Source organism: Ptychodera flava, chromosome 15 (assembly GCF_041260155.1).
Source record: "Ptychodera flava strain L36383 chromosome 15, AS_Pfla_20210202, whole genome shotgun sequence".
NCBI classification, from domain to species: Eukaryota; Metazoa; Hemichordata; class Enteropneusta; family Ptychoderidae; genus Ptychodera; species Ptychodera flava.
The window spans coordinates 36164415-36177002 of NC_091942.1; the positions used below are offsets into that span (position 1 = coordinate 36164415).

The 12588-nt window shown below is 35.2% G+C and overlaps 1 protein-coding gene across 2 annotated transcripts in view; it reads left to right on the forward strand.

Annotated features, from left to right (window-relative positions):
* Positions 1–12588, forward strand: part of LOC139152041 (inactive rhomboid protein 1-like) — a 31124-nt gene that overhangs the window by 11093 nt on the left and 7443 nt on the right. For both annotated transcript variants that reach the window (XM_070725127.1, XM_070725128.1), the window contains exons 2-5: positions 1825–2046; positions 6154–6347; positions 7610–7806; positions 10722–10868. In XM_070725127.1, coding sequence (XP_070581228.1) covers positions 1850–2046; positions 6154–6347; positions 7610–7806; positions 10722–10868 — 735 coding nt within the window. In that variant the 5' untranslated portion in view covers positions 1825–1849. The remainder of the gene's footprint in view (positions 1–1824; positions 2047–6153; positions 6348–7609; positions 7807–10721; positions 10869–12588) is intronic.

The window sequence follows — 12588 nt, forward strand, 5'->3', positions numbered from 1 at the left end:
CTGTCCTCTGAAAAAACAGTACTTTTATGAGTATGCTTGCGATTGCATTTATTAGTAAAATTAAAATCCCATTTTATTTTCATGCTATTAAAATCAGAGAGAAGGAGAGATATACATGTAATGCATCAGTCACAATATTTTCAGTATTTATAATTTATAGTAAAGTTAGCCATTCATGCATGTGAAGATATCTAGTTTTCAATGAAAAATAGAATTAGACAATAGTAATATTGTGGTGAAATTTAATAATGTTGGGCAGACAATTAGGCTGTGTAAGGTAGGTTGCTGTAAAATCTATGACACAAGGCCAAAGTGGACAGCGAGCATTGATGACGCTTCAAATACACCTATCAAGGATAAGTATCTTAGCATCAGTTCCAGCCCTGCCGTTACAAATTTTGAGATATTCACTATATCACAGTAAATTTTTCATTGTAATACAGTATTTTTCCACTGTAATACAGTCTGATATATTTTTCAGCAAATCTTTCATGTAGAGTGATGTCATAATTCCTGATGTTTTAGTGAATATAACCTTGAATTCAGAATATAATATATTGCAGAGCCAACAATAGGCTATTTCCAGTCAGTTTTACTCTCTAGGGGCATACACTTATGAATATTCAACAGTAGCTTTTTGAAGGTCAATTTTTGTACATGAACAAAATCAATAGTTAGCTGCCAAAGGTTTTATGCTTTCTGAAAACAAATTGTTTTTTGCTGGATAATGTGAATGAACTTTGCTGACTATTAAAATTTGTGGGAATATCAAACGATGTACAATTTTGATCTAAAAAGTGTACAGTGTTGACAAAGAGTTGTATCAATTATCAAACCAGAGAAAGGATTTATGTTTTATTTGAGAAAATAGAACTTATGGTTGTGTAACACTGGCTGTACTGATAACTGTGAATGCTATTGATTGTACAGGTGTGTATTACTAATAAAGGGGTCAGTGATTATTTGAGGGTTTTCTGTGGCTAATTTCTATTTTTGGGTTTCTTTACGTTTGTGACTGCATATTTTGTAGTTGGGTGAACAGTTCAACTTTCTAAAACCTAAAAGAGAGTTTGCAGCCTCAGGGCAAGGGTCAACTGTCATAGTTCAAGGTATTGCTGTTGTGATGCTAATTAGTGGAAAGAATTGCCATGATTAGCTACCATCCAATTTGACACACATAATGTATGGGAGATAAATATACAGCCTTCCATTGGCTGGATATAAAAAAGCTTGAGGAGCATCAATAACATTGTGATCAAACCAGCACTATCCACTGAGGCGGTTACAAAATGATACAAAAATACATGTACAAATACAAAATAAATAGACAAACCAGTAATGTTAGTATGAATTAGTGTATATTTTAGTTTGCTTGACCAGGTACATTTATAAATAGCAATTCAAGTAAGTGTAACGTTCTGGCAAAGATGGGTAGTACCTCAATTTTGGCAGTTTTATGCTGTGCTCCCCAAAGAGGATAATGGTCTAGTCTTGCATACATGCAGAAGGTTGATAACCTGATCTAGAATTGATGTTACACAAGTAATATCATAAAATACATAATTGGTTACATGAAACTTTGCAGACAATGACGGTAGATGTATGAGCCAGACATTGTACAAGTTATATCACTATTGTGATCAGATGCTCTGTGAATCCATGATATTGTTGAATTGTGCTTGACTTCCTGGTGTGTGATGAAAAGATCCATACAAGTACATTTGTCAAGAGACAGGTACTGACATTATTTACCTTGAAGTTCTGTGAAAGTTCTTAGCTTGTCATTTTATAAAGGTGTTGTTTTGTGTTCCTTTTTCCCAACAGATAAACCTTAGAGAGGAAATCAACAATGCATAAACCAGAAGCATCACAGGAGCACTCTGTCCGGCTGGCAGAACACCACAACCCTCCAACGAATCCCCAAGAAACTGGCGTCATGAGGAGTCTCTCCCAGCCTGCGCATGCAGAGTCCAGAGTCTATTTTTCAGAACCGCATCCAGTCACCCACTCTACTACAAATGTCTCTCGGCGACAGTCAATGAAAGAGTAAGATATGCTTTCTGTTAGATCCTATCTTTGTGAGCAAAGAGGATGGGGCATTGTTACCTAGCTACATGCATTGGAAAATTTTGTGACAATTCCTGCTGTCCCCTTACATGATTTCTGCGGTAAACAAAGAGGAAACTCCTGTATCATAATAAGGGAATCTTAACACTTGTCTATATACCACTCCAAACAAACAAACAAACAAACACACTCAATCTTACAGAGAGTCACCTGGCACCTGTGTGAACTTTGTTGACATTTTCCAAGTACCGGTATACTCTTCATGCACTTATAGATACCGGTACCTGTGTACTTAGGATATCTTCCCTTCAAGAAATGTCTCTGTGTCTTGTCCATTGTATAAACTTTCTATGTGGATACCTTGCAAAACCTCACACCATTAGCCATGGTTGTGATTTCTAGGATGCTTTGTGAAATTCAAACAGCACACACAACTATTTCATATTCCTTCATCTTTTAATACAGTAACTTGTAAACTCATATTTTTAGGGGCTATGTCTCAGAGATAATGACAAAGTCAGCATGTATCGGATCCTCAATGTCACATAGTAATAGAAATAGTCAGTTGTATTGTTTTTACTACTGTATAACACATACACTCTCCCCAGGGAGACTCTCAGACTGCAAAAAAATATCACAGTTTGTTGCTATCAGAATTCTGTGAATGAACTCAGTGACCTGTCTTGTTGTTTGTCACACAGAGAGACACAATGTCTGACCTTCAAATACCCTGTATTTTGTTTCTTTTCTTTCTTGCTACATATCTGACCTGGATGCTTTCAGACCTCTCTGTTGATGGTACCACCAACTTTTAAAAAAATATGTCTGGCAAAATAATAAATATTAGCAGCTATAAAAGTCAATGGTAGACTCCAGGTAATCACTCCTACACCGGGAATATTTGCATTTTCTAACTGGTTTCTTCTTTGCTAGCCATGAGGGTGTTTATTCAGGAAGACACCATCTGCCCTCAACACACCCCCTTGGTGGAACATGCCCACACATTGTGCTATTGATCTGTGCTATCACACTTTTCTAAATGGCCAGTGTGTAGTTTGTGAGTAGCCAATCATAACTCCTCAGTGTTGCACTTCACACAGCCATATTGCAGTGTCATGTCTGTACGATTCACGGATGACCTTTTATAGGGATGTGTGTTAGTTTTTTCCATCAAGACTGACAATCAAAGAAGGTAATTAGTAAAACCAGAATTTTTAGTAAATGGCTGCGATGACTTTGTGACGTCTGGAACTGCAAGTGGCAAGTCCTTTTGCTTTCAAATCCTTTGCCTTGGCTGAGATATCAAGACAATGTTACATGTAGTTGTATAATTACTCCTGACTGATCTGCACAATTTGATGCGGTTTGCGAAATGCTGTATGCAAAGCATATGTGATTTCAACACAGGTTGGCTAAGGAGTCTGAACTAGGCTGACCTAACCAAGCTATGATGATTTAACAATGAAGAGATTTATGTCAAGCCTACAAACACTGTTATGACCAACACGAAACTAATATCTCAAGTACTGAATATTCAACACATACGTTCACTGTACCGTAAATGTTACAGTGATACTAAAAATGCACTTAACTCTTTAGTCGTAAACTGTGACAAAATACCAGTCTATCTTCCAAACTGAATTTGTTTTCAGATAGAGAAAGAATTGAGCTAAACAGTTACCTGATATTCACTCTCTCAGTCTGTGCAAGGCTGTAAAATGTAGTGTCAGTAATTTTCAGTAATATATCTCCAGAGAAAATCTTCACATGTTGAACTATAATAAAATGTTCAGTTCTGAAACCAACTTCCCACGTCACTTCTCTGCAGCAAGCAGTGAGATTTTTAAGGTTAACTTCCTTCAGCTATGACCCTGTAAAGTATTGTATTTTCAGTTTCATTCACCTAAGTGACAATATTTACTGCAAGAACTGGTCTCAATATTTGAACCAGCAGGCACAACTAACCCTTATCTCATATATTATAGGATTTAGAAGTTTTTAGAGTCAGCCAAACCCATGGTTCTTTTTCAGCTATACAGATTTTATGATTTCCTGTGTGTCAAGGAGCGCAGTTAAATAACAACTTTCCATTTTCAGTCATTGACAAGAGCCATAAAGATGTTTTGCAATTGTCACCAGGCACGATGAGTGGGTGAGTGGGCAGGCATACGTTGATGTTGATTTTGTTGGATTTAGAGACGTCCATAGAATTTGTTTCTAAATTCAGATTTAGAATGGTAACATTTCCATCTTTGGTTATTCCTTGTTATCCTCATAACTTAGCAGTTGTAACCTTTCAAGGGGGCGTACACCATTCGTACATCTGATACCAATCAGATTGCTTATATTAGTACTTTTGTCACAGGAAACTTTCAATTGTTGCCTTTCAAAAGTCAAAAGGTCAGTCTTGGTTTGAAGAACCTTAGCCTCATAATTTAATTTTTGAATTGCGCCAATGTTTCATATTCAGTTCATTGAGAAAGTTATTGCAGTAAGTTATTGAAATCAAGGTTGATGATACAGTCATACTTTTGTTGATTTTCTGCAAAATTCAGTTAATCTTTCATAAGAGTCTTCATCTTGAAAAACAAGATGTTAAAAGTTAAATCAATCTAGCTTTGGCGACACATTTTGAAGGAAGCCTTGTGATGATATTGTGATGATACTGCCAATCTGAAATGCTAAGGTTCCTCAAATAATAAAACAAGTGCTGATTACCAAGAACAGTGGGTCCTGTAGGGAGTAGTTTTCTATCAGTGCCTGACTTTTCCCATCTTACAATAAGGATAAGGCTTGGGATGCAGTTGTGACCTTTGAAATACATGTTTCAGTCAATAACTGCTCTAGTACCTTCTCAGTTCATTTCAGCTGTGTCAGAAGAAAACCAGATAGATTGACATTTAGGGTCCTTTTCATTCTAAACGTCTGCTAAAAGATTTACTGGAAAGTTAATTTATATTTTGATAATTCAATTAATTTTAAAATATTTCCATATTTGTGGCAGTTTTGGGACTTATATACAAGTCACTTTCAAGTTGTTGTTCAAGAATCATAGAAAAGCTATCTGTATTGGTAAGATGAAAGCAATTGGATGGCACAGTGCAATAGGGGTGTATCTCCTGTACTTTAACACATGCAATACACCCCTCTTGCACTGGGCCATTATAATTGGTATCTATTGATCAAGTATCATACATTTGTATTTATGTCTATTCAGTCTTTGGAAAAGATAAGCATTAAAACTTAATTCTAGGTCTATACAAACTACATTTTCCATCGTTTATTGTAGAGCAAGGCTTCTTTATTCTTCACTAGGTAACCAAAGAAAAAAAATCAGAGATTTTAAGGGATGCTGTTTAGCTGTGCTATTATTATTTTCTAATCATTTAACACGAAGACCACATGCATTAGTGAACAATAATTGCTTGATATAACCTGTTATTGAGAGATGAAAATTGGCCAGGCTATTGCAACAAGTGAACAGTGGAATCTGAAACATAAGAAAAGTATCTGTCTAATTACACTGACAATTTTGCTGGCATTTTTCACTAGGGGAGGGGGCGTCTGCTGTGGTTTCATCCGTGTAATAACTATGAGACTATGAGACATACAACTTTATTGTTGTGAACAGATATTGAATCCTTACTGTTGTGGAAGAAATTTGGACAAAAAGCTCAGACTTCTCAGTCGCAGTTTAACAGTGTCAGTCTTAGCATCTTAGTACTCTGTTCAACCTCAGAACTTTGCAGAACAATATTTGTGAAACAATACACTTCATTTGACTTTCAAGTGGAGATCTTTTATTGACAGCATTAAATTTTTGAGAAAAATTTTGGAAATGTAATGTCGCACTACCTTACAACAAAGCTAATTGCACCTTAGCTATAATGTACCACATAACATTACAAGTAAACAATATCTTTTTCAACTCTTTCCCATTCTGTGAATGTTGGTGTGTATCCAACTCTGACACTGTACAGACCAAGTTTGTTGCTTATTGTAGAGGAGTTGCAAGAAGATATACCAGTTTTAACTTTTAACTTTGAATTCTTGTAATCTCACTTTTCTGTATATTTTTACTTGCAGGCGAATCACAAGAGGAACTGCAGATTTCTTCGGCATTGGAGACAATTGTTCTGAAGAACAGACAAAATGGAAACAAAGGCGGAGCAGAGGCAGGAAGTTCAGTCGCAGGTTCAAGAGAGATGTTGTAGAGCAACTACACAGAGAAAGAGAGGAAAAAGAAATGGAGCATTTACCACAAATAGTTGACCCCTTAGGTAAGGTTAAAGGTCAATTGTGAGACATCACGTAAGCTTGATATAAATTTTTTCTGGAAATGAGCAGGGCGCTGGGCACATGCAAGGTCCCGGCTCCGAATTAAGGTTGTTTATTTTTGCTGTGACATCGTAAAAACAGCAACTAACGCAAAGTGTCTGGAACTTTGATTTTCTCATCCAAACATCCTGCCTGTAATGATAGAATGAGAATACATCAGTTTCCTTTTTTGGAAAGGTCAAAGTCAGAATTTATGGCGTGTCCATTTATTCAGTTCCACCAGTCTGAGCTATCATACTCACTGTTCACTTTGGAAGGTATTACTGGGTTGGCTCAGTACGTTGTGTTGAGACAGTATAGTCTTTGTTGTGGTTCTACATATGTTTCTGCATATAGTATGTTTTTTGGTGTACATCAATGTGAAATATTGGTAGGTATGGTGGTCTGGGTAAGATGTGGTAGCTTTCTTCACTGAGTAAGGCTCAAACATTGAGCACATTAGTTCCATTACTTTGTGCATATGTAAGGGTGAAATTCAAGTTGTTAGATTGCTATTGATCAGAAATACTATCAGGATAATCCACAATCATTGCCCTGTGTGCATAAAACTTGCTAAAATAATTGTCTCTTTCTTTTTTCAGAAACTTCACCCATCATAAGTCATAGTGACTGCAAGTGAAACATCTTTTCTTTCAAAAGCTAATATGTACTTTGTGTTTGCTCATTTGTGTCATTGTGAAATAGGAATGACTCAACCTGTTTGCACCTCATAGTTCTTGTGTCGTAATTTTTTTGTTTTACTGCATCAACCGCACCTTTCCACATAATTTTTTGGTAATTTTGTCAGCCTGTTCCTCCTTGTGGACGTTTCTTCAAAATTAATTCTTTTAAACTACTTTAAACATGGGTTATATTGATCAGACAGTTAACCAGTTTGGTTCAAGATTGTCCATGTTGTAAATGGTTTATTAATCAGAATTTGTTATGATGATGTGAAAATCCTTTATCAAGATGTTAATGTTATTGCATGAGAATTATTGTGACTTGATGTCAGTCTTTGACTGGTCATACAGTTAAACATTCATGCATGTTGCATGGATGTCCCACCACAGCTTGTTCCTTACAAGCTTATTGAGTTCAAAATCTCAAATCTCAGAACATTTCTAATACGATGCCCAGCAATAAAATCACGGTCTCTGACAACTGCTTGTTAATATGGCTGCCTCAAGTGCCATGTGTAACCACAATCCATCTACTCACACAGCCAGAGGACGTCAGTTCAGAGGAGGAGATGAGGTAGATGCAGCGACGCCACGTGCCTTGAAACCAACCGTCAGTACCGGCACAGCTACAAGTAGTGTTGTCAGGAGACAGGTGACTAGATCACAACAGAGGGCCCGCAAACAGTCAGTTGCCAAGATGGGATGGAAGACTCTAGCTACAGTTGTCTCAAAAGTTGCAGTAAGTAAAGTAGAAAAACATCGTTGTTATGTTCCTTGAAAAAATTGATCAATAATATATTTTAGCATTTCACAATGTTGTAATGACTCCACAGTAGTATGTTTATGAGCTGGAAATATTGTTTAATTTAGGAATTTGTCCCTTCTTTTTCAAATATGAAAAATTAAATTCATTTCATGTGTCTATGTAACAAATTAAGACCTCAATTTCTACAAGCTGCTTTACCTTGTGGTGTCGTATGTAGAAATTAGTGGATATAGTAACTTTATGAATGAGAAGTGCCTGCATCATTCACATCAAAGAAAGGATGTGTTTGCATCAGGAATTTCAAATTGTCATTCCAGATGTTCAAGAGATGGAAAGAGGGCTTACAAGTGTTGATTGATCGAAACGAAATCAGTATAAAATATTGATTTTACCCCATGACATTTTATCAACAGACTGTAGATTAACATCCGTGTGCATCTTTGCTAACAAGGTTCTGCTTTGATATTTCTCCCGATACTTCTCATTGATGTTTGAAAGACTAGCCGTGACATAAAGGCAACATTAGTCTCCTTGTGTTCATATATCGTTGGTTTTCTTTAACTTTTCACCTCAATTTTTAGCTCCGCTGTCAGCGACGCGGAGCTTATCAAATAGGTTGATTTTCCGTCGTCGTCGTCGTCCGTCGTCGTCCGTCAACAATTGCCTTCTCCTCTGAAATCGCAAGTCCAATTGCTTTGAAATTTTATATGCAGTTCACTTGGGGTGACCTCACTTAAGTTTGTTCAAATTGTGGTGATATTTGCATATTTGTATTTTTGGGGCATTTTCTGCTGTTTTTGGTAAAAAAATCTTCTTCTCTGAAACCGCTTGTCCGATTGCTTTTAAATTTAATATGCAGTTTACTTAGGGTGACTACAGTCAGATTTGTTCAAATCGTGGTGAAATTTGCATATTTGTATTTTTAAGGCAATTTTTGTCATTTTTGGTAAAAAAATCTTTAAAAATCTTCTTCTTCAAAACCACAAGTCTGATAGCTTTGATATTTGGTACATATGTCCCTAGGGATGATCTATTTCAGATTTGTTCAAATTGTGCAGAAATATGCAAATTTGCATTTTTAAGACAATTTTTGCCATTTTTGGTCAAAAAATGTATTTTTCAAAAAGTACTGGTCTGATAGTTTTGAAATTTGGTATACAGGTTTCTATAGATAAACTTAGTAATATATATTGAATTTCTGATGAAATCTGTAATTTTGTATTTTTGGGGCAATTTTTGCCATTTTTGGTCAAAAAATGTGTATTTCCAAAACTGCTCATCTGATAGCTTTGAAATTTGGTATACAGGTTCCTACAGATAAACTTAATGATATTTATTGAAATTATGATGAAATCTGCAATTTTGTAATTTTGGGTTAATTTTTTCCATTTTTGGTCAAAAAATGTGTATTTCCAAAACTACTCATCTGATAGCTTTGCAATTTGGTATACAGGTTCCTACAGATCACCTTAATGATATTTATTGAAATTATGATGAAATCAGTAATTTTGTAATTTTGGGGCCATTTTTGGTCAAAAAGTGTGTTTCTCAAAAAGTACTGTTCTGATAGCTTTGAAATTTGGTATACAGATTTCTACAGATGAGCTAAGTAATATATATTGAATTTCTGATGAAATCTGTAATTTTGTATTTTTGGGGCAATGTTGCCATTTTTGGTCAGAAAATTTCATTCTCAAAAAACTACTCATCGGATAGCTTTGGTTGACATGTTCTTAGGGATGATCTGATGTGATATATTCAAAGTATGATGAAATTGTGTATTTTTGCAGCTTATTTTAGCCACTTTTTTCTGGCCATTGCATTGAGCTATCAAAGATTTCCACCTTCTTCATCAACATGTGTCAAAAATAGTTACTCTCTACATAAACACAGCGGAGCTATATCGGCCGCTAGGTCGCTTGTACGATGTTTAGGTCTGACCTTCATGTTGAGAACATAGCTTACAAAGAGGAAGGTTGATTTCTGATTTATCTGTTCAAAGTGTAGATTTCCATCTCAGAGTCAGTGTATTGTCTTAAGTGTTCACAGCGTAGGTTGCCATCTCAGAGTCAGTGTGTTATCTTAACTGTCTTTTGGTATTAATCCATGTCACTGATAATTTCATTCAGCCAGGTTGATTTCACATCTTTGATCTGGCATTTTTCGCCCTGAAAAGAGTAAGAAAGACTGACAAATACTCACAAAAGTGACTAGTTGCTTTATGTTATCAATGGCAAATAACTTCAAATAAGTGGAATTCATCATTTCTGGTGACCTTGTTTTTACTTGAAATCTGCCATATGTAATCAAAATCTCTATGGCCTGTAGGTTTCCTTATTTCGTTCTTATTTTTGGTCAAAAATATTTATAGAAGCAGCCTTTTTATTTCCTTGGTGTGTGTTTCCTATATTTGTTCAAATTGTGATAAAATTTATGACTATTGCTTTTGTGCTCATATTTTCACATTTTGGTCACAAAACAGTCTGTTGAAAAATGCCGGACAAATTAGCTTTCCTATTTTATTTGTAATTTCCCATTTGATTTTTAGGTTCTGCACACCAAGTGGTATTTATACAATTTTCATTTAGCCTGTTACTTTACATTGTTCAATTACAGATAGAATAAGATTAATAACCATATTGTTTGTATGACATTGTACAGAAGATTCTGATACTGTCATCCATTCAACAAGCTCCAATGTTACCTGTGATGGCTATGTTTATATATATATATATATATATATATATATATATATATATATATATATATATATATATATATATATATATATATATATATATATATATATATATATATATATATTATCAACACACAACTGTAGCAATAACTTATATTTAGTAAATATATGTTAAATTTGTCTATTGCAGGGCACACCTAAGAGAGGAACTTCCCAGAGTACTTTGGTACACAGGAAGGCACCAACCCTTCACAGCCGTAGCTTTGCGCCATCCACTCTCCTAGAAGATAGTGATGATGATGATGAATTGGACACTTCTTTCTTTGCTGGTCATGTGGTAAGACACAGACACAGAATGATGCTCACTCCAGTCATGCATTATTTGTGAGATTTGCTTCTCAGCAAATCTAGGATTAAATATCATGTGAAATTTCACCATGGTGTCACCTTTTATTTGATGTTGTGTAGTGTGATGTCAACACTTTGATTGGAATTCACCTTGTCATGATGTTTCATGCTAGACTTAAACTTGATGTGATATTTTATATTGCACTCCAATTCTGTGCAATATTTTGTACTGGATTTCACATTGATGTGATAAACACTTTTCACATCCTTACACAATCTCTCATCTTCAATACAGTTCTGTAGTACCATTTGGACATCAACCTCGTGGTATATTTTATACCAAACATCACCCTGATTAAAATCACAATCTGTTTGGATATTTCACATCTGTTTTCACATTGGTGTAGAATATGGTAGCATTCATCACCATGGTGCTGTATTTCATATGACACTTAATCCACATATGTGATACATCTAACTTCAACTGTTGGATGTAGCTTGGTAAATTACAGCAAAGTCCAAGAAAGATCAAATCCTGTGGAACATGTTCAAGATTCTACAATCTTCATCAGTGTCTTTGAAAGGAGTGATACAGAAAGTTGACACAGTGTTTTGAAATTGGTTTGTGTACACTAGTTCATTTTCAACAAAGTAAAAATCTCACAGGAAAGACGAATGGGGTAAAAACTAGAATTTTAAACCTATCCACTAAAAAAAATACATTACATCTTGGAAGTTGAAATGCTAATTGACACATTCTGTCACATGCATAATTAAAATGGAAAAAAGCCAGTCTTCCACATGTCATGTAGACTTCAGTATGTAAACTCAGATACTGAGTCAGAAAATGTCACTGTGGGGAGGGATTGTGATGACACCAAATCAGATCCAGTTTTGTCTGTTAATCCAACTCTCTCACCCCATCGTGCTGTACAACAGTCCAAACCACCAGTGACAGTGTACCAAAATAATGGAATGATAGGGTCAAAGGTTAATGGCACAAATTGGATGATGATTTCATGACGGAAAAATGAGCTTTAACTCTTGAACCTTGTTCTGTTTGTATCGAATTTATTTGTTGATGTTCCAAAACAGCCAACCAAGTCTCCGATTATTATCAGACAAACATTTCTAAAGTAATAAAACTCTGATTTGAACATGTACTTCCTTTTATAATCACACTATGTGTAAGAGACTCTTTGCATTTCATCGCCTCAGGCTTCAGTTGTTCATGTAGTTGGCAATGTCAACTGGTTCAAAATGACAAAGAAGGAAAAAACATCAAATGTTGAACTTCATGTTTCATTTTAGTTAATGAAATGGTAATATGTAAAACTTTTGTAATTTACTAACAATAGAAATTAATAATGCAAGAACCATTAATGACTAACTCATTAATTTTGATGAAAAATATCTGTGCCTGTCTCTCTCCATCATTATGGCATATTGAATCATGTTGTATGTCCATGTTTCTCAATGTCATTAAGGCATATTGGATGTGATAAAGGAATTATACCTTGTAAATGTTTTACCCTCTCATTCCCAGCCGTTGTGTTTTGATGAAAATATCGGCCATGAAATGGTGATGAAAGTGTTAATGAATAAGTGCACCTAGAAAATCAAAGAAATGTTGCTTCTGAGGAAATTTCTTATGAAAATGAAATATAAAAGGGATGTCCAATTTTCAAGAGTGCAATTCAAGTTCTTTG